General features: G+C 43.4%; 1 protein-coding gene across 2 annotated transcripts in view; it reads right to left on the bottom strand.

The window, feature by feature from the left end:
- The window catches only part of adkb (adenosine kinase b), a 94,516-nt gene extending 68,093 nt beyond the window's left edge, over window positions 1–26,423 (bottom strand). The window contains exons 1-4 of one of the 2 annotated variants that reach the window (XM_079182391.1): window positions 26,183–26,423; window positions 23,096–23,170; window positions 22,951–23,004; window positions 11,582–11,660 (exon numbers count right to left, since the gene is read on the bottom strand). In XM_079182391.1, the coding sequence (XP_079038517.1) occupies window positions 11,582–11,660; window positions 22,951–23,004; window positions 23,096–23,170; window positions 26,183–26,211 (237 nt within the window). In that variant the 5' untranslated portion in view covers window positions 26,212–26,423. Of the gene's footprint in view, window positions 1–11,581; window positions 11,661–22,950; window positions 23,005–23,095; window positions 23,171–23,946; window positions 24,044–26,182 lie in introns of those variants that run through there. The other variant, XM_079182392.1, reaches the window with a different exon arrangement.
- Between the last annotated feature and the right edge of the window lie 611 nt (window positions 26,424–27,034).

The raw sequence follows: 27,034 nt of genomic DNA, 5'->3' as shown, positions 1-27,034 counted from the left end.
CTTTCGTTTCCTCCCTACCTACCCCTCCCCTAACACTCCCCTTCTCTCTTCCTTCCCAGGAGACGAAAGCGGGCAGACAGCTCTAATAAACAGTGGCATGAAGCCTTACAGTGGCGACGTTTGCAGAGGCAACCGAAGTGATCAATTATCTAGTGGCCGATTCTCTTTAATTAGAGGGTTTAAGTATTGAGTTAGCCTGGGTGGGGAGCCGCGAAGCAGCATGTAAACCAACCTCATTACACTGCAGTGATTCACCTCCCAGGAGCTGTGATACACGCAGTGTTTACACCATACATTTGTTTCTGTGGTAACGAATCGAGTGGAGGAATGGCTTGGTGACAGACCCAGTTTTTTCTCCCTTCTCCCCCCCTCTACTCTCCTCTCTCTCCGTTTTCTTTCTTTCACTCTCCCTCCCACTCACTGCTGAAGAGGCTGTCACACTGGTTTGCCTTTTGTTGTGGAGAGTCTGGAGAGGTAGCACAATGTGTCCTAGTTAAAGCAGTGCCCCATCTGCCCGGCATAATTAGACAATTATGCTGGAAGGATCCGTCATTAATTCCTTTGTGGTGGCCAATTTCGCACCACAAAGAGGTCTCAGGTTTAGTTTTCCTTTGCAGATCTCGGTTGATTTATCCTGGCCCCCCCCCCCCCCCCCCGTTATCGTCCTTGAGTATTGATACTGTGGCAACTTGGGGCAGGAAAATATTCTCCTGCCAATATTGACTGGTTTGTACAGTTGTAGTGAAAAGGCCATGGGGAATATTGGCGGCTGTCTCGTGCTGAATGAAAACAAGCAGCTAGGAAACAGCACTGTGAAAACACAGGCAAGACACACAATAAACAACCACAGTTAATGTATCGAGGTTAGGCATACTGATGAAATGTGCATTTTGTGGAATTACCCAAATGTTGCATTGTGGGCTGTATAGATTAATCTAAGCTGCTTCACGTACATTTTGAAACACCAGTTTGACCTACTAAAATGCCAACAAGTAAAACACAATGAATTCATATATTTATATCGTGATAGTGATGAAATACAAAATACTTATTCACCATTTCAGAAATGTTGATCTGTTTTGTCACACTTGTCCTCTGAAAAGTGTCATGTATTATTTCACGCCATCAGTAGTACTCAGTTACGATTGGTCGACAGGTGCTTAAACTGTATCAGGACAACTTAAAACAGTTTCTCAAAAACAGCTGAAAGCTTCAATTTATTCAATTTATAATATGAAAATGAAACAACTCCTTGCTAATGTTCGGTATCTTCACCTGATAAACACCTGAAATGTTAGCACTAGCATGAACAGCATGCATTGTACAGTACATTATATGCTAAAGTTAAGGCTAGCTAAGATGGTAACATTAGCATTTTAACATGTGTACAGTTCTGACTGCAATTATTATCGCTAAATTCAAACCGTTTGCTGGGCTAAAAGGTTCATTTATCATCTACTAACGGCTAAGATCAAGACAGGTGTGAAACAAGAATAAAGATATTCAATCAAAGATCAGTTGTGCGTCCCAAATCACTTCCTATTTGCTGCCGCGGGTACTTTCCGCCTTTTCATTTGAGTGTCCTAAAGCATAAAACTTAGGGCGATTTGTTCTGTAGTGCCCTCAAATGGAATGAAATGTAGTGTTATTCAACAGAGAGCCGGGCTGGATGTATTGTGACACAGCACCTGTCAATGATATACCATATTTACTGCTCACAATAAGAGCAGAGTGTGTTTTATTCTGTAAAGAGCAGCGCATGAGTGAAGGAGGGAGTGATTTCAGACACCACTTCAAACCCTGTATTCGACTAACCAGCCCTTGCTCTTAATTGTACGAGTCTGGCAGACTGAAGTTCCACCTCAGCTTCCTGTCTGTTGTCACGGAGCAACCTGCTGCTGGTGAGAGTACGATTTGTAAAGGCCCCACCGAACGTACGAGTCGTCGCGTTAACTGTTTAACAGTTACGCTGAGAAACTCGGCTTGACAGAGACATGTGGGAAGATATCTTACAATGTAACTCAAATCTGATTAGAGCAGTGATCTAATCAGCCACGAATTCATCTGTGAAGACAAGCAGGCAAGAGAAAATCACCGCGGAGAATTCTGTGTAATTATCAAAAATCTCACAGCGGTACATTAAAATTCTAATTACGACATATTATCTTAATTGCAAAGGAGATGCAAATCAAAACAAGGTTAACGCTGCTCCCTTAACATGCAGGAGAACATGTGGTGGGAACCTCTTCAATATTCACTGAATCAGCTTGACTTGTTCGACATGAGAGGCTGTCATTTTGTAATGCTTCCCCCTCTTAGGGGCGATAATCCTAGCTGAGAGCACAAGCAGCAGAGGCACAGTTGTGCTACAACGAGAGAGAACAAACACCTAATTGCTGTGCATTCATTTCCTTTTATTGTATCGAACAAAGCCGGTGACAGCTCACCGCAAGTCAACTTATCCGGAGAAAACCATGTACCTCCAAAATGCTAATGATTCAGGAACTGAGAAAGAACAGCCTCGTCTTAAAGCTGAGTGACAATGCACTTTTTTTAAGATGATCTAAAACCCAAATATGGGCTTGCAATCCTTCAACTGGCCTGAATACATAACTGTTGGAGTGTCTCTCTTGGCCAGAAATGCTGAATAAGAAACATCCATGTCTAATGTGCAACAAATACGACAACAAAAAAGTTCCCAAGAAACTGCAACTCCCATGGTACACGACAAATTGCTTGCCATAAATTGTATCTGACAGGTACACACTGTGACTCTGCAGACATAAGACAGCCGGATGACAGCAGGCACAAGGGGTAATGGTGAAAGGGAGAGGAACGTGCCATTGAACATGGATTTATGAGCGGGTCCAGACCCAGGTGATCCATCAGTGGAGTCACAAAGCATCAAACGTGTTCATGTTCGGAACACATTTAAATGAGGAGGTTTCAAAGGGTGCCAATAGTAAAGAAAAGAAAAACGTGTGGGACGGGTTGGGGAAAGCAGCAATTTGCAGCTTTTTTAAGCGGAGGAGAAGGATGCTGCCGTACAGTCGACGGCTGCCACCCACAAAGGCGATTTTCAATCCGGTTCAGTCTCTTAATTGGAGTAGTTATGCTTTGATAGAGAGCTCCCATTATTCCGGAGGTTCTCGCAGTAGGCTAATAACAGTGTGTGGCAGCTTTAAACTAACTACAGCCAGTTTTTTGAAACATCAGATCCCCTGACAGAAAATAATAAACGGGAGGTGCCCTGTGTTTTTCGCTAAAATGATATTGGAGTTTCTCCACCAGTTGGCTTTGGGATGGTGGCTACCCACATACTGTAAATTGAGTTTCTCTTTCCTCACTTTCTCCCACAAAACACACACAAACATACAGCCCGAACCCTTGCTGGACAGAAATAAATGGAGACCCCAGGAGTTCCCTTTGGCCCCGGCCCTCGCAGTCTATAACGGAGCCGACAGCTCCGATCGCTCCTGAGAAAGCAAAGGCTGCTCGGGGATCGCTTTACAATTCTCAGGGGCTCGAATAACCTGATCTTGAACTGATCCCGCACACTGATCCTTCGGTATTGGGTTAGGAACGTGTGAAGGGGCCTGTTGAATGAGCTCGCTGGACATCAACATCCTCACTCCGTGTTGCTCCAGTCCGGCAGATTGTTTGACTTGATTAGTCTCTGCCCGAGTGTCAGACTACCCAACGCCAAGCCCTCCAGACACCAGTATCAATGTGTCAGAGAGGAAAAGTGCTCTCCCAAGTCTCAAGGTGGAGACCATTACCCTGAGTGAGAGCACTGTAAGTTAATAGGATTTGCTCCCGATCAAGAGACTGAGCTATTTCCTGAGGCTGTTACAGGCCGAAGCACAAAAATAAATGTTCCTTTATTCAACACTATTAAGCGCCCACCAACCCCCCCCCCCCCCCCCCCCCCCCCCCCCATGTCCCAAAAACACACCCACCACCAACTACTCTGACCCCACCCAATCCTTTTTCTCCTTGTTGGAATATCTGTTTTTTTACTGCAGGAGGTTGTGCTCTCACTCTCTCTTTCTCTTGTTTTTTTTTTTTTCCTCTTCTCCCGAGCAGCCAGTAAAAGTAAAAGGCTGGCACTTTTTGTCTAAAGGAGCCATTTGTTCAGGTGAAAATGAAACTTGCACGGTAAGCAGAGCCAGGTCTGCGGTTGGACAGGGGGCAGAGGGGATTCCAGATTAATCATATGGACTATACACTATGAGGATATTCATTGAGGAGTAATTGCCAAGGGGCTTTATGTAATGTATTCTCCCCATGAGGTAAAACCTTGTAGCAGTGAGAAAGGATAATAGAGTAAGAGGATCATATAAAATGTTTGCTGCTCCAACCTTTAACTTGGAGCTTAACCCGGACCTCGGATAGTAATTACAGAGTTAATTGCCTCCTGATCTGAGGAGGAAGCTCCATGCAGCTCCACTGCAGATGTCAATTGGGCTTAAGAGCCTCTTTCTGGAGGTGCAACAGATCACGGATTGTCTTACGCTATTCAAAGAAGGGACAATTAGCAGTTTAGGGTCAAGTTAAAGTTTTAGGTGTTAAAATGTAAAGCAACTAGAGCTGGACGGTAATTTAGTATCATCATTCATCGAACTAATGAGACACATTATACCATCGATTACTATGCTTATCTTATTCTGGAGTTCATCAATTCTTTGTCCAAAAACCCCAAAACTGTGTTGTTTACGTTGACATAAAAACACAAAAAAAGCATAAATCCTCACATTTAAGAAGCGGGAGCTGGTGACTGTTTTTTGTTTACATTACATTACTTTAATTTCATTTTCATTGACTCATCTATTACTCCACTAATATGTGTGATTTTGCAATATTGTGATGTTAGAAAATGTCTTATTGATATTAGGAAATGGAACTATACACTAGAGCCGTATTTCAACATTAACATGTATCTACTTTCAGTGAAAACATGTCGACAGATTAAATAAGCATATGGTGTTATTATTTCATTTTACAAAGTGCTGTAATACAAAAGCATATTTCTATTACACATGCCTTTATAATAAGCAGTCTTCCTTTGGTGAGCATGACAACACACTACTCCGGTTAACTCACGACAGAAAATAAAGCACATGAGACTATATAATAAGCCTATCTGGGTGGAAAAAGAGCAGACAGGTTTCTTCTGGATTTGTTTAAAACCTTAAGGGAGAATAGAACATTTCACCACAGATCTGAGCACAGCTCACTCAGGAAACCTGAATGTCTTCAGTGAGTCAAATAGTTAAGTTGAGCCGGTGCTGCCATAAACCCGGTGGGAGAGCTTGGAATAATCTAGGCGATGTTAATGATGCAATTTATATGTGAGGGGACCGGTGTTTGGCAGGCTCTTTCCGTCTGAGCGGGCTGCACAACCCAGCGAGCTCCCAGCACCCCCTGCTAGATGGAGGGGGTGGAGTAGGAGGAGGATGTCAGAGCCCATGTGAAAAGAGGGAGCGAGCGAAGCACTGATAAGAGCCATTACTATTAGTGTCTGTCTGTCACCTGCTGTGCGTCATCCAGCCTTCTCTCTCTCCACATGCGCCCCCATCCCCGTCGATCCATCCCCATCCTGTTTTCCTGAGGCACATCACTTCAGATTTGCACTCACCTACACATTTTCCATCCCGCCACAGATATACTCGGTTGGCTTGAAAAAAAAAACTGAGCCAAGCTGCACTCTGAAAAAAAAAAAAAACTACTGCGAGCTTTGTTTCAAAACACTTGTGAATTAGTGAAGGTGCAGACAGCTGCCAGCATTTATTCGATAAACAAAACAGCCAGAGATGAATAGCTGAATTGGCACGAGGGGACGCGATATTCAAGACATACCGTTTCTCAGTTTTTCCAAGCAAACACAAAGCCTAATTTGGTATTTCATTTATTACTTGGCACAATACTGCGGCTCCTTAAACTTATGAACTCGGGAGAAATGAACAGTAATTGCAGGCTGTTCTTTATTTTCTTAAGACCTTTTTAACCAAAATATTTAAAGCTGTTTTTCCTCAGTTGCTATGCAACACTTCAACCGCAAGAGTGGGAGCATGCTGAGAATGTGCCAAATCAATGCTACCGCCGCAGACATTCTGCGGGGAAATATGAGCGAGGGGCATCGTTCGATAATCACGTGAAAATGTGCAACAGTTGGTGTGAAATGCCCAATCATCCTTTCATTCATCAGTTGCATGGCCTGTGTCGATAGATCGTTTGTTTAATGAACCATTGTTTACAGTCTGAAAGGCTCTCATCCCACAGTCATGCGAGGACGTTTTATTCATACGAGCGCCTGCTTTTAAGTGCAGAATACAGCGACGTGGCTGGCAAACCAAGTGTCCTGTGCAGAATATCATTCGCTAATTTGACACGAGAATGCTGCCAGATATGTAGACCACTGTCTGTTTAACAAGTCCTTTTAGATTTCACTCAGAGCGCGCCTCGAGCCCGGGCAACTGTACAACAGCCAAGCAAAAAAAAAAAAAAAAAAAAGCAAGCAAGCAAGCCAATGGTGCTGCCTTTCTTCCCGAGCCTGGAACCAAGGACTTAAAGCAAGGACACGTTATGCAAGATATCACATTGAATTGTGCTGCCAGCCTCTGAGGCCAGATGATACACGGTGAGTGAGTCTGTCTCCCGAGCCCTCAATGTTAATCAACACGCTTTCCAATGCATACTTATGAGTTACAATCTACTCCCCACGTCTTCCCTTTGGCAGCTTAAATTAAGTCGCAAATTTGACGGCAAATTAACTTCAACGGGGACGGCGGAGCGTCACCTATTGCAGCGGGCTGTGCCATTTTCTCGACCGGGGGGGGGGGGGCAACGCAATCCTCGAGCATCTGAGAGGAACATTTCAAATCAAACAAATGATTTTCGTGTGAAAGTCAAACTCGAGGAAAACGGAAGAAAGAAAAAGGGGGGGGGGGGGGGGGGGGCATCAGCTGTTAACAAACCCCTCTGATGACAAAGCCTCGCATAATCGCCCAGTCAACCTTTATCATTGTGATCACAGAGATTGAGATTTAATGCATGCTGGTATTAGCTGTGACATACAGTCACAATACAGTTGAGGTGGGAGGAACCACATGCTCAGTACGCACGTGTGTGTGTGTGTGTGAAGGGGAGGTGGATGTGGAACCAACAGAGATCTCCCCACTTCATCATTGAGTAAATGGCACCACAGACGTGAGCTGCGACTTCACAGCTGCCTCGTGGCGGGTGACATTGAAGCCCACGCATGAACACATCGCTCATCAAAGCGAATGAGGCGTTCTTTTGCTTCCGCTGCTTGTGCCGAGGAAAAACAATGGCAGCCCCCCCCCCCAAGTGCACACTTGCACACCTGGAATGTCTAGAATGAGCGGAGATGGGAATGAAAAAAAAGGGGGTGTGGGGGTGGGGATCCATTTGGTTTCATGCATTTCTCACGAGAAACTTAACAGACTGTAACCTTCCACTGCTTCGTAATGGGGAGGAAACTGCAAGACCCCGGTGCCATAAAACGTCTCGGAACGGGTGCTAACAGTGGTTCCGCAATTAACCTGTCTTAAAACAAACAAGAGGCTTTTGCATTAACAACAGGCACATACTTGAGAGGGTTGATTTCTGCAGCGTGAAACTCAAAGGCCCACCAGGGTTCAGGTTTTTATCGGTCATTAGTGTGCTCATTTCAGCACAGCTGCACCGAGATCTATGAACTACAAGTTCACTCAGTGTGATCAAAACCCGAAAACCAAAGAGCCAAAGCTCTTATCCCAGAAGCTAAATGGCCCACCATCGAACGTCTCACTTAAAAGCCCTCAAAAGTCTCTTCACACATAAAGAATATTTCTCCTAAAACCAACCCTGAAGTGTGAGAAGAATGAGCGTAAAAAAACAAAGAAACGGTAAAATTGTGAATGCCCTCTTTTAGCGTAAAAACACATCCTCCTGCAAGTTCAGTCACATAGTTTGAACACAAAAGCTCCACTCTTTCTCCTTAACTGTCCTCTTTTCTCTAAGTGGAACCAGACGTAGGCATTTCTTCATTTAGCCCATTCGAATGGAGGCAAGTTGCTCCAGTTCTTTATTTATTTAACAAAACGAGCTTTAAAAGCCAAACATTAGGTCATGGAATATTTCCACCCCGAGAAATAAGTCAATTAGACATCAAACCCAGTTTAAGTATTCCCCTACAAAATATGAGCTGGTGAGGAACTTTTTCGAAGTCAAGTAGTGCTGTGGGATTGTTCTTTTCTTCTTTTTTTTTTAAATACAACTTTCAGCAGTGTGGTGCACATGCGTTTCCAATTAAGCGCTCAGAGCCAACATCCAAGCCTGGGCCCCATTCACCCCTTCAACGACTGACCAAGTCTGAGGAAACGTTAAACAGGCATCATAACCAAAACAGAGACGGCAGATTTTTCAAAAGCCTTTACTTTCCAAACAATAATTAAGACATCACAGTGAATTGATGATATGGACTGCAAAACAAAGCACACACTCTAAATAAAGGAACCGGGGGAACATACTTAATCATAACTTTTGGTGACGCGTTCACAGCTCGGGCACTTAGACATAGCAATTTGTACCTTTGGTGAATGGGTACAAAGCCTGCTTACAGTGCAAAGTAATAAAATATGTCAATGCGGTTGATTTGTGAGGACCATAATGAGAATGCACGGTTTACACGAGGCACTCAGAGTAGGATCTACTTCCCTGGCAGCAGCAATAACTCCCTATGAGCCTGTCTCTGCTCAGACTTCACTCTCTTGGCCCTAAGGAGCTGTTGGAGGACTTTGATGTTCTGTCTAAATGAATTGACTGTGCTTCTCGATACAGCCCTGCAGTCAAATGACTCGCCCCACCGATTCTGTCACCTGTGATAAACAGCGTGCGTGCTCGGCGGTACCAAATCCTGGATCGCATGCTCAGAAATGCCACCATTTTTTTTCTCCCTTTCAACTTTGTAAATGACTGATAAAAAATATATATATATATATATATATATGATTGTTGTTTCCCGCCATGCCCTATCTGAGGAGAAGCCCTTTGATGTGTGAGGCTGTATGTGAGCGAGCAACGCTGGGCTGGTTTTTGTTACCTTACAGCCCTGCAACATCCAGTAGGTGAGCCTTTATGTCGGACGCCCCTTCAGGGCATGATGTTTGTTAGAGCCTGGGCAAGGGCAACAACCTCCAACCCACTTCCATCACTGCTTATTTTTGTTCTTTTTTCTTAAGAAACAGAGCCAGACAGCTCTGCTTGCTGCAACCTCACCGACTTGATCCAAGCTAAATCTAAGGCTTATTTAGGAGCGCCGGTGCACAGATAAGCATGTACAAATGTTGTTGACACGTCTACCTTGGGACTCCTCGTTTGTCATTACGTGTGCTTTGAATATGGATAAGTAGTGGCAGGGGCCGTAAACGCATGAAAATGGAAAGAAAAGTAATGCCTCGGCGCTAAAGATAGCACTGAGTGCAACCAATCGACGACAAGCAAACACCGCGACGGATGATTTCGATCAAAGAGCGGGGCAGAGACGGTGGTTCAAGGGAAACAATACTTATCCATCTAAGCCTCAGCTTGGTCAATTCTCATTTGACTAAATCCAATTACCATCGATTGTGCATCTCCTTAAAGCCGAGGTTTAGGTTTTCCTTGATAGTGCAGAAATCGTAGCTCGATGAAGCGGCAGTATTTAACCTATTACAGCCTCCGATGAAGCGGTTAGGTTTTGGGAGGAAAGTGCGGGTTCTACTGGCAAAGGCATTGATCCTCCCACACCCTGGGTTTTCCCAGCGTGCGCAGCGATTCCTGTGCAAAGCCTCTGAACACTTCTCTCTCTCTCTCTCTCCTCCAGCAGCGGCGGCGGTGCTCCTGAGCAAACCTGCCCCGGATCGAGCATCTCATTTAGTCACTGGGGCCCTTTGATGTGGATTCAGTGCTGCAGTGCATATCATTCGTGTTTGAAGGTTCAGCTTCCACAATACAGTGGGGTTTGAAGTTTCACATATTGCAAGTGCTACAATGTGATAATCTGGGAGCCGGTTATGCATTATACATTTTTCATAAAAGAACACCATCACCTGAAAGTGGAATGTGGAAAAAGTCAGCGCTTCAAGGTATATATTGACAGAAACTGTTTCCGAGACTTCTGGGTGTGGGACGAAAACACTCTTGTTATCGTGAGCATTTCGGAATCCGCTCTGTATCTTCTCTCTGAAGGGGGTAAATAGCCAAATAAACAGAGCAGAATCAAATTTGACTGGGGCCTGCCATGCCATTATGAGACCAATTTAGTCGACTGAACGCTTCTCGCGGGGCACAGGGGCCATGACGGCTCTATTCTCCAGCAAGGGCCTACAATAAAAAAAAATCTCCTTCTCCATCTGCTTTCCCAAAGGGGTTGATACGCTCCTTGGGGCACTTCCTTCAGTGTCTTCTTAAATAAAACATGAAAAATCCTCGTCCAGCTCCATGTCTTCACTGAGGCAGACCAAACTAAAGCTACGGCTTTAGCTCGTGTAATGACACGAAACAAAGAAATAATCTCCGTTGAAAATGTTTGCAATTTCATTTTTCAAAGTTTAAAGTAAGCCCACCAGTTTGTTTTTTTAACTGCATCTAGCACACAAGATTTAAAAAATTAGGAGAGTTGTTGTCCAAAGAATGAACTCAAGTTGGCAATGAATGTCTGTGAGTGACTGAGGTTTACGTAAAACGCTTCTGTTCACGATGATTAAAGAGTGTTTGTATGGAGGTGCACAGCTCCTCGTCTCCTTTTTAAAAGGATGCTTACTGTCTCCAATTGGTGGCAGCCTGAGGGGCCTGCCTGCTTTCTTTTCCCTCTCTCTGCATCTATCTTGTGCGAAGTACACACAAACATAAAAAGACACACACACACACACACACATATACACACAAGCACAACTACGAACTCTACACACTGCATTGACAAGTACAAACAAAACAAAGAACCCACACACAAGAAAGAGACGGCGCTTTCACAAACATCAGCCTCTCAATTAGCTTCTGCACTCATTTCTCCTTGCAAGAGAATTATTTTTTCAGCTGGGTGCTTTTCCCTTTGTTTATTGTAAGCAGACCAAAGCCTTATCAGCAGCTAATCACTGCATGTCAAATTCACAGACTCACTGCAGTCACTTAAAAAAAACAAAAACAAAAAAAAAAGGATTTCAGTGAATAATCTTCTCAGGTTCAGATTGCCATTTTAGTTTTTAGATGCTCAAATCTGTCGAACAGCCAGGGAGACGATCAGCATTTGTTTGATATAATTCCTTGTGACACCTTAATTGCATCTACTTGTAATTCCCTCTAATTGATGTTTGATATGTCTCAGGAAATTAGGCCAACTAGATAAGACTGCAATTATTATGAGTCCTCCTCGCCTTTCTCTTCCCGCAGCAGGTCTGATGAATTCACTACACCTAAAACTGTAATGTGTCAACATGCTGTGCAGCTACGCTCTGTATTCCCAGACTAACACAGCCGGGGTTATGAGCATATCAGCGTGCATTTAAAAACACACTGCAGAGGGCCAAAGTACACTAACCTGAGCAATTTTGACAGAGTTCTGGGTCGAACCACCGGCATGGTATTCAACTTTGCTCCTCTTGACAATTTCCTCAAACCTGAAAGAGATAAATACGAGACAACATTCAAGATTTACCACAAAATGTATAATACCAGACGCGATAAAGGCTTTGTGTAAACACCAGACACAACCAGCTGTAACATTAGCAGACGACAGGTTTAACAACACTTGTCACATCACAACATGTGTAGGAGGAGTGAGGAGAAATTGCATTTCATAAGCACCACAGATTAGTCAATTCAAAATCCATTATGAGAGGTTACACAGGTACAGTTGGGGAGCAGCTGTGATTAAGGAGAGTGAAATCTAGTACAGACATGTGTGGTCTCCAGAGAAAGGACCCTAATGACTCTGAGGATCCACCTTTTTATCACCATCAACATGTCAGATATTCCACTAAAACAAAATCCCAGCCCATGGTCCATTTCAACCAGTTAAACATGACTTAGCTAACCGCTATCTGTCAAGTTTGTATGGAAGCCAGAGGAGGCAAGTGAGGAAAAATAATATTGGGATTCAGTCTGTTCTCTCCTGCGTCTGTTGTTGTTGTAATACTCACTCCGGCCACAGGGGGCGGAATTGCACCACATTCCAAATAAGACTTAAGGCATTCCTGTTTTTTTTCTTCCATGCATTCCAAACACGAGGTACACATATTGTGTGTTCGTAAGTTATGTAAATTAGAACTCACCTGGAACAAATAATAAATGCCTATAGTTCTTTATTTAGTCCTAGTTTAGTTTATTTAGTTTTAGCCGACTATTTTAACCATTTTTGCATTACTTTTGGTAACCTATTTAGACCTCTCTGCTTCCCACACTCTCAATCCCGAGACATAGTGTTCAAATGTTACAGCTAACTCCAATTTATTTATCTATTTTCCAATTTTTTCAGCAAGTCTATAAACTTTAAACATATCGTGGCAACTGCAGAAGAAGCCCCTTGTTGGGAATCACAGGGTTCAAATGCATCAAATCTGTAAAGAAGACACCAGCACGTCAAGTCTGCCATGTAGTTTTGCTATTCTTCAACTGTGACATTCTAGGTGCAGGCAGGAAATTAAAAAAAACTAAAACACATTTTGTTAAATGGGATACTCGACCACAAGTAGGAATTGAAAAGAAACAGTTAGGGTTAAAATGCCAACTTGATAAAAGCAGAAGAGGAACATTGTCTACACATGGGTGTAGTTAGCCAAAGAGTATCAAAGCAGGATGAGCAGGGAAAGTAATTTCTGAGGGAACTCAAACTATTTCCTCAAAAGGATGCATGAATTAAAAAGAAAGTATTCATCTTTCCAGATAGGCAGCCCTTTTGTATTTTAAAGGTGGCGTTTTAGGAGCAATTACAGTTTCCCGGTGAGCAGAAACCTTTTCGGCGGATAACTTGTTTAGAGACCACATCTGATTAAATGTTTGATGTATGAACCATACAGCAGGGTTTAGAGACGAGTGTAACAGACTAAACACAATGAGTCAAGAAAACAGACATGACGTTGGGGAATGGGGAGTAAACAATTGCCGAGTTTTCAAACATAAACCCCAGGAAACACTCTTGGGTCTCCAGTGAAATACTGAAGGCAGTTCTATCACTTTTTTTTGCATTTTTCCCATCATACTTCCATTTCAAACATCAATAGCTCCAATGCATATGCGTAACATGATGCAAAGCTGGGCCACGCGGCGAGATAGAGTCTTTATCTGGGGAGCTGAGAATATGAATAATGTGTACTGTCGACATTGTTCACACAAACAGCCCCCCAGGGGGGCCGGCTGCATAAACGTGTCCACCCTGCGAAGGAAATTGACCTAACTGCAGTCAAGATGATACGCCACATAAGGAGGTCCTTGGATTTAGTTTTTCTCTCGCAACTGTAAATTGAAGACTGACAATTTGTAAGTGTATTTACATCAGGGGAAACAATCCAATGGCATAGAAGTAGTGTTATGTGTAATTCCACCTTTGAGAAAATGCTTAAGTGCCAATTCAGACTCCAACAACATTTTCAGGGGAGGACAACAACTGCACGTTTTGGGCGAGCAAACTTGAATTTTGAAGTTGAACCTGGGAAGACGTTATGTGTATTGTATGTGCTCACTGCAGACGAGAGTAATATGTATGCAAAGTGCATCATGGCTTACCAACACATGTCAGCCAGAGGTGTTCCAATACTTTAGCAACAACCTGGTTTAACAAGGCATGGCCGAATTTTGAGCGAGTGTGAAAGTAACCTTTACTGCTTCAAAGAAAGTCTGCATATCATGTCTCAAGGCAAGGGGGGTCTACCCAGGGCAGAATGTTCCTAATAAAAGAAAAAAAAAAAAAAAAACTTTCCATGCAAGTGGAAAATATGCTAACCGGGAAAAAAAAAAAAAAAAATTCCTTCCTGAGACACCTGTTATGACTCCTTGACAAAGGAAGAATTTGAGCACTGTGGGTGTTTATAACACGAAGGCAGCCGAGGGACTCCAGAACCCATTTCAAATAGACACACAGCTTCTGAGGATTTCAGCTTTTTCTTTCTTTTTTTTCCCTTCCTAGAAGTATTTGCTCCACCTTTCAGTGCAGACAGCATGGGGCCCTGCTCTTGGACGCCTCGAAAATCCCATCCGAAAAGGAGCAGCTGCCTCAAGACCTTTACACCCTCAAACATCATGTGATCCCATAGTAGTGACACCGTAAACGGCCCCCTTGGCCATTTAGCAAGAGAAAATCCCTTTCCATCTACTGCAGTCTGAGCTCACTCCGTGATGGGAGGGAGCGGAGGAAAAGAAATTGTTTTGAACAAAATGTCCTCAGCCAGTAACCTCTGCTTTTAAAACCTGCTAGTGTTGTTCAATGGGGGAGCAATTCCAACTATGCCGATGCATTCCTCTAACGTACGGACGGCCTGCGTTATATAACACATGCTTGAGAAGAGACTGCCCCTGATGCTTCTGATTGAATACCACTCTTAACTAAAGGCACGGTGCTATTTTTCAATTTCATACCTTCCAATTTGAGACTAATAGAAGCACTTATATATTCATCTTCAATCAAATTAGGGGAATTAGGCTACTGAATGCTATGTTTGTATTCAGAGGTTATTACAGTCCTCCTCGAATACTAATACCCATTATACACATTCAAATTGTTGGGGCAGATCACACAAGTCGGGAACATCGTGATGTTTACATTCCTGGGCACGGAGCCCCCACCGACGTTTTCCCATCAAGGGAAATATGAGAGCTTCCACTACGAGTGTTCTCTGCCCCGAGTGACTCATGAGTTCCTCTCTCACCTCCCCAAAAAACGATTATTTACATGAGGCAATAATTCAAGATCTTCTCCTCTAAGTCCCTACACGGAGGGCAAGGCGAGCCCATTTACCCAATCCCTCTTCATTCGCCTTTGATGTTAGCCTATCTCGATAAGACCGGATGAGTGCCCTAAAATCCCCGTCGAGTGATTTCACAGGAAGAACAAGTCTCTGTTAATCAATGGCTAGATTGGATCTGGATCCTCGGGAGTGGTCCGCCTGAAAGTCCTCCCGAGTGTTTGAGTGCACACCGGGGTAATTCATCGCTAATGATCACCGCGGCACCCACTCTTCCCGCGTTCGTCCTCGTTTAATTGCCTCGTTCACGTTTAAACAGCTTACAAATCACGCGGACAGGCAGGGAAACATGATCAAACAGCACCTATCGCTAATCAGGGGAGGGCAAGGGAAGAAGTGAGAGGACGGGGGCCTTCTTTGCTGCTCTCCTTTGGGGATTAGGAAGGAGGAGGCTTGTACAGGAACAGTAAATTGTCTCCGCTTCAGCCATAGCAGCCAGGTACATTTAAACAGGCGGACCCAACTGTCTCTCTCTCTCTCTCTCTCTGTGACAGAAGCAGAGAGGGGGCCGCACGGCTAAAAGGCTTTGGTAATCCCAATTTCAACACAGGCATCTGGAGTGGAGACAGGTTCCGCCATTGATTAGATTCCCCAATCAGTGTGTGCATCCTACGCCCGCCTTCCTTGGTAGTCTGGAGGCAGTACAAGGCCTGATGCACAGTAATTGTTTCCATAGGTCAGGCAGAGGAAAAACAGCTCGGGGACGTGATGAAAGGGAGATGGAAAGGGTGAGGAATATTGTTGTTTTTCCCCCCAATTAAATTGTTTGTCAAACCCTTCACAAAGGGTTACGCAGTTTATCTGTTTAAAATCAATACGCTCGTCTCAGTGTGAAAGCTTGTCCCGACACAAGACAGGCCCATTAATTATTCTGTTCTGCGCGCTATCGCCGGGCTGCTCAAGGTTGAGCCTTATCTTTTCTTATTTCAAATCAATAATTATCTTCTACCTTGCTCGCACTCCCCCTCAGAAATAGATGTGCTTTTCACTCAATGCCTGTAGAGTCTCAGTCTCTCTCTCTCTCTCTCTCTCTGTGTGTGTAGCAACTGGTGAAGAATGCAGAATGAATAGGACATTCTTATCAGTGGAACATTAGGGCAGGATGGGAATAGATGGCGAAGAATGAGACGCACAAAAGTACTGAACACAAATGAGTCATGATTCAAACAGCGAGCGAGGCCTTGTTCCCATCCTCTGACATCTTCTGATACAGTAAGGGATGAACGTTGATTTACACAAAAGCATAATGATATTACCATCCTTCAGGTATCTCAATCTAGTTGTTTAAATCACTGTTCAGCCGAGAGAAAGAAAACGACTTCAGCCGAGATGAGCATTGTGGACTGGATGCACAATTAACGACTGCACAATTACATGGTCATAATGAGTGAGTAATTGCATTAGAATGCAGAAACAACAAATGTACATCCCTTTAATAATCAGCCGATCCGGCAGCCCGTTTATTGGCATTAGTTGAGGACTGCTGTTTGTACTTAATTAGGCTGCACTCAAGGATTAGGGCGCCGGGGCAAAATCTGGTCATGGAGGATGAGTTCATATTATTTCCTCTTAAAATGTCAAATGTTTTTGGCTTCGCGCTGCAGAGGGTGGCGTTGTTTGTCACACTGCACTGTGTGGATGTGGGAGAGGGAGTGAGAGAGGACATGAGAGAGAGAGAGAGAGAGAGAGAGAGAGAGGGACACATTGAGGGAAGAGAGTGGGAAGACGGAGCGTGTAAGCAAAGATGGGGCTTCTGCTGTTCTCTTGAGGATTGAGATTTTGAAGCCGAAGCACAAAGCCGTTGAGACATTCCCCTTATCTAGGAGGTTGATACCAGGATTTTGGTGATTCAGAGCACTCCGTGTGAATAATTCCACCAACGCCCCCTACTGCGGGGACCATATGGCCCAGTGTGAACTTTAAACACACGGGGAGTGTTGCTGCTCACCAGTCAGGCCTCCCATCTCTACCCCCGCACAGGCTAGGTGTGGAGACATGATCGGCTCGGATGGTACGCTAACTAGCCTACATGTGTACGGGGCTGCTGCCATCATTGGCTTTTTTTTTTTTTTCCCTGTGTGGCTGCTGGGGATCAAAGATGACTAAAAATAGCCCTGAGCATGCTTTTCTGAACTGAACATGCAGTATGTACTGGCTGTGACGCCCACATTTTAATTATAAAACGCTCTTTAAAAAAAAAAAAAAAAGAGTTGGAGGGAGAGGAGAGGAGAGGAGGGGGGGGGGAGTCGACATGTACAGAGATGTGGATTATGTTTGTTACACTCCCTTTGACTTGTGATCTTTCCTTCTGGCACCACCTGCTGGCAGTCACCTACAACAAGAGGCAGGCGTTTGCAGCTCCGGCGAGGAAGAGCCTTAATTATGATTGCATCAGCCATCTCTCATGATGCAGCATGTGTGCTTTAAACGCAGAGCTGTCGCCCTGCATCACAGGGGGGGGGGGGGGTTAACCTATTTCATCAAAAGCCAACGGCAGAACATTGATATGAAGATTCTTTTCGTGTTGATTATTTGTCAAGTTTCCTTGTTTTATAATTCAAAAAGGTCGAGATCCACATTCCTCACAGACGACTAGAGTACGGCTCTGGTGAGCACGTCAGATTTATGCAAGCGCCCCAAATCGTCGGATTCATGCATATCAATAAAACATCAAGAGCGGCGCAGTCAGCGGGCTGAACATGTTTCTGATGTCTCAATTACCAGTCGAGTGCCATTAATCTCTGCTCGCTCTCTTTTGGCTCAGAGGTCGGCCTGATGGATGCAGGCCCGCGACCTTTGCCCTCAGCGGCAGGGGGAGCCGGATGTTCCGACCCCCCCAGCGGGCCGACGGAGGTGAGTTTAAGTACTGTAGTACAGCACTCAGCCTCAGCAACAGACAAGGGAGCTTGGGGGAGGTGGGGGGGGGGGGGGGGTGTTGTAATGTGTCTACACACTCAGTCAAGCATGAGTGCATCCAGTGAAGTGGCACCATGGAAGGCACATGCAGCTTCTGCACGCATGCTTGCATGTGAGCACACACAAACACACACACACACACACACACACAAGGAGCAGTGTTTCTCCTCCTGACACACCAGAATAGCTCCGCTGGGGGTTTCTAGCACTCACAGCTCGCTTCGTTATATATTATAAAAACAAAAACAAAAAAAACAAAAACAGGGGTAGAGTCAAGTGTGTTTACAGAGCAGAATCTATCACACACACACACACACACACACACACACCCAGGAGTGTTTAGCATGTACTCAGTGAGAGAGGCCTTTGTTGTTTTCCTCCCAGTAAGCAGATTGAGCTGCATGGCAGCAGCAGGGGTGTGTAAGATGTACACAGACAGCGGGGTGTGTGAGTGGAGAGGCACCTCCACTGATCTCCTGTGTCGTGTGATGATGTGTGTGTGTGATGTGTGTCTCAATCCAGCGCTGATCCCCCTGAGTCAGCCCTGTCAGTGATATGAGCCTCCCACCCTCTCTCTCTCTCTCTCTCTCTCTCTCTCTCTCTCTCTCTCTCTCTCTCTCTCTCTCTCTCTCTCTCTCACCCTCTCTCTCTCTCTCTCTCTCTCACCCTCTCTCTCTCTTCCCTTCGCCATCCGGAATGCTAATAACAGCCAGCCACTAACGCTGCAGCCCTGAATTATTCATTCAGCAGAGGGTCACACGGCATAATGAGGAGTTTACTCTCATTCTGGATGCGATTGTGACGCTGCTAATCTGCATTTAGCACAGAGAAAGAGAGAAAAGGAGGGAGACGGGGGGAGGGGGTATGGAGAGAAAGCAGGAGGAGGAGGAGGAGGAGGAGGAGGGAGGATGAGCACTGATGAACTTAATTGCTGTGAGCAAACAACCTCTGAAAAGAGTCACGCCATCATCCAGAGATGAGAAAGTAAACAATTAATTATCATCGGACAGAGGGAGTCATAAAACAAATGTTTGAACGTGACTAATATCCAGGAGCCGGCTGATCTCCCCCCCCCCCCCCCCTTCCATTTCAGAGGTGACAATACACTCAATGTAACAATGATTCACTCATTTGACACACTAATAGTCATTAGCTCTAATATGATATGGTTAACAAGTCCAAGAGGGTTTGGATGAGTGCTATATTATGCAATGCTGCATGTTCTTAACAACCTGTAATGCCCAGTTATGCTGAAATAAAAAGGTCTATTTGCCCATATTCTAATCCTATGCAGAAAGAGGCGTGTTTTCATTATGTTGACATGTTTCCTACAGACTCCTTGGGATACAATCAGCAGGCTACTGCCGCCCCCTGCTGGACATAAAGGGGACATACCCATTTTACCGCAATTCAATAAAGATTATAAATACCACACATCTTTACAAGTTCTAAAGTCCATTAAACATACACCCTACCTTTGTAAATACAAAACTTACATTTTAAACCACGTGATGGCAGCAGTGACTAAAATAGTGAGCAGGACCCACAGCACTACATCTGATAATAGGCCTTTTTTCACAGCAGGCATTTTGGACTTGCACACCGGGACCCTGGAACCAGCTCACCTAAATGGAATGCAGTCGGTTGCCTGCACCTTGCCTGCTATGGCAGCCCAAAACGTACGCTGTGAATGTCCCCCTCCAAGTTATAGAAAGGAAGTCAAACACACGTTGGTTTCCTCTCATACCCACGAAATCAAAACACCCGAGGACTCCTCTGAAAAAAAACAGCATCTACTGGAAACAACCCTTTGAACTGCAGCTCAAAGAACCGTGGGAGTATCATCTAAAAGAAGTACAGCAGTACAGTAGAAGACCTGTGCATTTACTGCAAACCAACCACCGCACGGTAGACTATGTGTAAAATACAAGTATTGAGAAGCAGCAGCTGCCTTGTTTGGGGGAGCGATGAGATTATTGGTATTGCATTGAGTTGTGGATTTACTTTAGTTGTACGTTAGCATGTTTTTCTTTTCATTTTACATTTATTAAAGAGGAGAAAGTATAGATACAGACAGGAAACATGGGGAGAGGGAGAGAGAGACATCGGGCCGGAAACAAACCAGGACGCTGCGGTTTTATGGTATGCATCCTAACCACGAGGCAACCGAGACACCCAGGAAGTGAGTGGGGGGGGGTTCAGCAGAGCAGATCATCTTTTTTATCAGGGCTACAACTGTTTGTTTTCATTAACAATTTACTGTATCTCTTGATTATTTCTTCAGTTACTCGATTAATAATAGATAATGTAAAGCGGATTCTTATTTGAGAAGCTGGAACAGACAAATTCTTGGCATTTTTGCTTGATAAATGACAAAAAATGTGGTCAACTGACTTTCTGTCAGTCCAATAATCAATATTACTAACACTTAGAGGTTTCCATAGCAAAAAAACTAAAGCGCTTTGAATTAAAACTGGAAATCAACTGCAACTTTAAACATTATGAGAGATGAAAAAGCATCAAAAGTCACAGTTGAGGGTTATTCAGGGTGAAAAAAACACTAAGTCCCCAGCCAGTACTAACAGGGATGTTGATGGTTTCTACAGCAGGCAATTCCTCAGCCACAACAGGATTATATGGGCTCTGCTGTGACTAGATAATTGAATTCAGGCATGGCCACAGAGCACTGCATCCAATGATCTCTCTCCCACCAGGGTGATGGGGAGAAAAAATGAATCGTGTTACACTCCGTAGATTCGGGAGCACAACAATAGTGTTAGTCGACTAGACTTGTAAGTCTATTGTGGCCTTTTAAGTAATGATGTTATTTGTCAAAAACAATGCAGTCTTCTTCCATGGACCAATGAGCCTGTGAATGACCTCTTTGTAGTAGGAACCCAACATCCTCAACAGGAATACTGCATCTCATGTCACAGCATCTACAGCTATAAAGTAACCGATACAAAAAAAAAATCACGTGTACATTTAGATATAAATTCACGGAGATGGGTCGAGTGTGCTGGTGTGTGTGGTATTGGAGGGGACATGCATTGAAATGCATCGTGCTGGGAATAAACCACCAAAGCCGCATGTTAATCCTGCCCTGACCTTGTGCAGAATGCGGAGGGAACGGTGTCTGTGGGGCTAAAGATAACACCGCTGCCTTTGTGCCGGAGGAGAACAACACTGCTGATGATGCTGCTTTGTGCTGCTGCTGCCGCTGCCGCTGCCGCCGCCGCCCAAGGTCACATGTGTCCCTTTGTCAATTAACAAGACCTGACAAGGTAGCCTATTGTAAGGTACAGACGATATGATGTACTGATCCGTCTTTTGCTATTTATTGTTTGTGCATTACTCAGGTCCTTTATGATTTTACAATTACTACACTGCTTTGAATTTACACACGAGACACTAAAACGGATGTTGTCGCTTCGCAGGGTATTAAATTGCTCGACTTGACGTCATTAAACTAGAAAGAGAGCACACACCTTTGCCCAGGCCGCAGAAATAAATCCTCTACAATTTGCCATTTCAACAACAGAGAATGTGCACAGCTGTTTAATTTACATCTGGGTCTGCCAAAAAAGCTCTTCACCTGTGATGAACCAAACAGGAGGGACTGTAATCCCCAGACCAGCGGTATGAATTTGGGTTCAGAAAGCAGAAAGAACAGCACTTGTCCCTCCGGACTCGTTACTACCGCAGAGGTGCCCTTGAGCAAAGTACCAAAGTGCTGAAGTGGAGCTCCTCAGCGGCCAGCCGATAAGAGTTGGTTATTTCCAACAGATAAGATGTGGTTGTCCTGAACAGCTGGGAGGCGTGAATTACATGTGATGTTCGGTAAACTCCATCGTGAGCAGAATTAACAAGAGAAGCTCAGGAATCAGTGAATCCACGTTTCACAGCGGCTGCAATGCCGACATCATCATTTATTAAAACTTAATCGAATGTTGCTTCCAAAACAATATTCACTACTACAACAACTTAACTGCCTGACTGATCCACCCGAGGTGGTTATGTTTTCTGTCCCAATATTTTTATTGTCTGTTACTTCGTAAATGTACAATTAAATCTCGTGGAGAGTTGGACCCTAGGTCCAGGATTATTAAAAAAGTTTATACAAGGTTACAAGATTTTTATTTGTCAATGTACGCCACGAAATTTAGACTGTAGTACCAATTTGCTACATAGGAAAGAAAAAAACATTATATGTGGAGGGTGGAGGATGAATTAAGGAACAGCCAGAGGAAAGAAGCTGTTTTTTGAAGTCTACACATTGTAAAATATGGTGTTCTTGATTATCTTACTATTTTCTCATGAACTGCTGCACTCACACAGTTGAAATAAAAACGCCCACCTCCCTGGTACAGAGCTGACTCCTAAAAAGAATAGTGTAGAATGTGCCAAATAAAATTCATGAATACCTGAGGCCACGGCGTACACTTTTGAAAACATGTTGCTGTGTATGCAGTGTGAAACTTTTAGTTAGTCCGGATAGTCTTGGTTATTTTGCTACCAAGGCAATGATAAAAGATCATTCCAGCATCGTTTTTTAAACACGAGGACACGCAAAGACGTTTTCGAGGAAGCATATAATGTTACCGTTGCATCTGCTTGCCATGTGAAGGAGGGGGGGGGGGGGGGGGGGGTCTGGAGAAACATGCATGCTCAGCAAAACCCTTCCCGGACGAAATAATAATTCATTCATTTTGCGTCAATCTAATGGAAAGCGGTTAAACATGCTGTACAAATTTCTATGTATATCTACTACTTAGCCCAAAGCAGTAGTAAATTCAGAGGCATCTTGGTATAGTTGGCTCAAATACAGTATGGGAAAAATGTGTGTGTGTCAAGTTTCGAGGTTCCCAGTTACAGAGGGTTGATTTATCACTTGGCTATTTTGAGCACAGCTCAGTAACAAGATGGTAGTAGTGGGTATGAATGACCAGTGTGTCCCTTATTTGGTTCCGTGTAATTTTAACACTTTGCGTTACACTTCTGAAACATGTGGTGTCCCCGTGAAGCTTTGACTCACAAGGCTTTGTGTTTGTCTTCGGCGAGGATCTGGTCATTCAGCTTCAGCCCGAACCTTTAGAAAAAGATTACGATAGAAAAATAGATAAACGTCAGATACCGCACAGAAATATGAAGACGTGAAAAAAACAGCTGTTTAAACTTACTTGTCGAGGAAATCTTTGTCCACAACAGCTGAAATGTCCAGCAGGGGATTTCCCATCCCAAAGAGTGTGTTTTCACTGTGGGGGAAACAAAAACGTATTGTATTATGCAGACTCCCACTCGCCAGCGCTGCACGAACAGAGGACACAAACAATCTGTTGTAAAACAGAAAATCATCTGTTACTGATTTGTTGAAGTCACTGAAACTTTAATGAGGGGTGGACCTGTGTTTCACTGATGAATCTGTTACCTGACATCCTCTGTACCGTTCTCAGCAAATGTAAAACTGAAAATAATATATATATATTTTTTTCCCCCCATCCAGATGGAGATTAGTCAAATGAAAAGAAGGAACTTCGGCACAATGAAAAGATCAAAATACAGAATTGTGCATGTACAGACACGTGTACCATGTGACATTCATTCATAATGCATGCGTGGACTATGTGTTAATTCTATTAAAATGGTTCCTTCCGTGACCCTTTCATCTAGAATTTGTCAGCAGCGAGATATCACATTGGTCAAAGTCTACAGAGTTCTCATAACAGGTTACCCAACTTTCACAAAACACAAGACAAAAACATATTGATTCTCTGGTTAAGATCACATGAAGAAATAACTGCGCTCTTGTGCAACATTTGGGGCTTTTTTTTACGTGATCTGCAAGAAGACCCAGACTCACTGAAGCCATCTCAACTTAATCCATCAGCCTAGAGATCTGACAGACAGCTGTTTTCAACCAACCCACTGAAAGACTGGCAGTGCTGTGAGCACATTTAATAAAAAAAGACAATCTTAAAAGCTAAATTGTTGGCTGTGGACACACAGGAGGATGTTATCATTTGGATCTTACCTTGGAGTTGGCATTGTGTCAGAAAAGTCAGCAGCCTAATCTGATGATTAGATAAATGGTCAGCAGCTTCCTCCTCTCTGTCAAAGCAATGTGCTTTTTGACTACAGGAACTGCAGCTGACCAACAGTGACTGGTTGGTGGAGGACGGGGGCGGGCCTTAGCATCTTCTAGGCATACGATTGGCTACACACACGTTCCAATTGTTGGAAAGCTTTCTATGCTGCGTTTGGTGCCAATGGGAAAGAAGGCGGACCCTGTTGCAAACACCAATACCAGTGATAAAGTCAAATAAAAATAACTGATTTTTTAACCATACTCATTATGCGTTTATTCAGATATAATTAAATAACAGTTTGAGTTACATTTAGAGAATACAAAGTTTTAGAGCTGTATACTAACATTATATAAACCAGCTTATAACAGCAGCAGAACACATTAGTAATTTAGATTTTGTTGCTTTTCTTTATCCTGCAAACAAACTCCCACACACGGTACTAGAACACCAGGCACCAAAACATCACAAATAATATAGTTTGAAACTTTTTATCTACTCGTACCTCTCCCACGCACCGGTCTCATGGAATAGATGTGTTCTTCTGCTCTTCTGTAACTAAATGGGAATAATAACAATTTATAATCCTGTGGCTGTGTTTTACATTTTGTTTACATTTGGAGCATGGATTATGGATTAAGTGAATATCTTATCTCTTTATTTATTTTAGCCTTGGAGCGATTTATATTATTATTACTAAAGTATTTAGTGTGGTGAATTGATGGCAGTGTGGTATCACTTGGTTGCCTGCATCATTGCAATCTTAACATCAAGGACCACAATGAATATAAAGTGGTATTAGGCTACATTGTGCCATCCAGATGACATTGTAATTTGTTTGCTTACTATTACTAGAAGTGTAAATGTTAAAAGGTCAAATAAGCCCATTTTTCTGTTTCCATGTAGCATCCTACAAACTGAGTTTAAATTCTCATTGTTTGTTGCACTAAAAGAACTTTCCCCTGCTTACGTTACGAACTCCTTTGCCCAAACCAGTCGGTCAGAAACCTGAGATGCTCTTGCAGTAAAGGGTGCAGGAATAGCACTACGGTGACAATATACGCCGTTATAACATTTGTCCTAGTAAGAAAAGCACAGGTGTTACTAATAACATTAACTATGGCTCTGTCCTATTCAAGTGTCCCAGTGTGACAGTGAGCCAGCATGCACAACACCACAGAAACTGAGCAGCAACATCAAACACAGCCATCAATAATCTCTATTTTCACATATCCTCCTGTGGCATGTCTAATGAAGAAGGCCATTGCCCTTTCTCCTCTTGAATTTCCGAAGCATTAAGCTGATTGTGGTCACTCTGTTAGGAGTTTTTCTCCTTTTGTATCTCTGCACCGCGAAGCAGTGTCGGTTGTGTATATAGCTGAGTGCATTTCAAGTTAAGTGAATGCTGCACCATTAACTTAATAACATTATGCATCATCACAACAAGACAAGTTAACTTCCTGCCAGCACTGTAATGGTATGCTAATATATGCTTCATTACGGATGACAAGACACACAAGACATATTGAAACAAATATATTAATTTATAGATCCAGGATACACTTTCAAGGGCTATTCTTCATGCTGTGCAATTGGCTGCATTATTATTTTGTATGTTTGGTTAATTAAAAAGCTTCACGTTTACTCTTAGGTCAATTTTTTAATTCTAAATTTAAAATCCTAACACGTTTAAAAGGTGCCCCCAACTGACAGCATCACTGATGTTTTAACTTATTAGCTAACGTTAAAGTTTGTTTCGCACCTGTCAAATCCTTTCATCAATTTAGCTAATAAAACCAAAACACCCACCGTTTTCAGACCAACATGGCGATTATCTATACCAGATATTACATAATTTAAAGGATAATAACATGTTGGATAAATCAACATCTCCTGTCTCCCGATCATGTGATGAATGAACCCACCCTAACCCTGCTAGCTAAGGTTAGCATAGTCATGACGGAACATTTAGCGTGTAACGCTAAATGCTAACAACAGTGTCGTGTGCACACTTGAGTTGATGTAACGTCCAACGGTTCAAACGGCTTAGCGCCTCGTCAACCTCCTGCTGACAGTTCACCGCAACACCAGAGACGTTAGCGTTCATTGACAGCTAGCAACGGTCGGCTAACTCTGCAGAGCATCGCTCTCGCACAAATGGCACAAACGCCGTCGGCTTGTTACCTTAACGCTGTTGTCCTCCCTGTCGACATGTTTGTGTTCTTCGTCAGATATATATATATTTTATAATCAGCAGCGGCTGTGTTGACGCGGGTGGAGCTGCTCACTGGTGGGGAAGAGTCGAGTGGGAGCAGGCTGCAGCGTCCTTTCTCCACTGATGATAATGAACAAATTAGATCAACAGCATGCAACCCACAGAGAAATGAATGTTCAATAGCTCGCTGTTTCTGCTATGCCGAGCCAACGTGCATCTGACTCACATAAATAGGAGAGCGCGTGGTGTAGTTATATAGTTATATTATTGCAGTGCTTTCCCTATCACCTGTTCCACTAAGATTAAGTTCAACTTCACAGTCAGCACATTTCAAACACAGCAGACAAAACACGGGCCAATTCAGTGTGGTAGGTTCAGGATACTGTGTATTACCATAGTACTTTACAGTATTCATGAGATATTGTTGCGTTAATGCACTATTTAAACGAGAGAATAGTATCCTAAAATATATTGCAGTTGAGTAAATATACACACCTCAGATCAGTTTATTCACAAGCAGACCCTCAGAGTGGCCTATATTCGTCGCTTGCCGATTGATTGTCATCGATTATAAATTAGTTTTATAATAAGCACCACTAAAGCACATCATGATCTCAATCCTTATGGTCAAAAACGAGACATTAGTGGCACATTAACAGCATAACAATCACTTCAGCAAATGGCATAATGCAAATTCAGGTTACAGGGGTTTCATTTATTTAAGATTAAATTATGATCAGTGAAATACCTCGGTGTCCCAGTAGTAAGATGAACTACAGACTTTGTTTACATTAATATCCTCCTCTCTCCCCGTGTTTATC

This window comes from Pholis gunnellus, assembly GCF_910591455.1.
Source record: "Pholis gunnellus genome assembly, chromosome: 21".
In the NCBI taxonomy this organism is placed as follows: domain Eukaryota; kingdom Metazoa; phylum Chordata; class Actinopteri; order Perciformes; family Pholidae; genus Pholis; species Pholis gunnellus.
The sequence above is the reverse complement of the archived record's forward strand: the minus strand, read 5'-3'. Positions and strand labels throughout refer to the sequence as shown.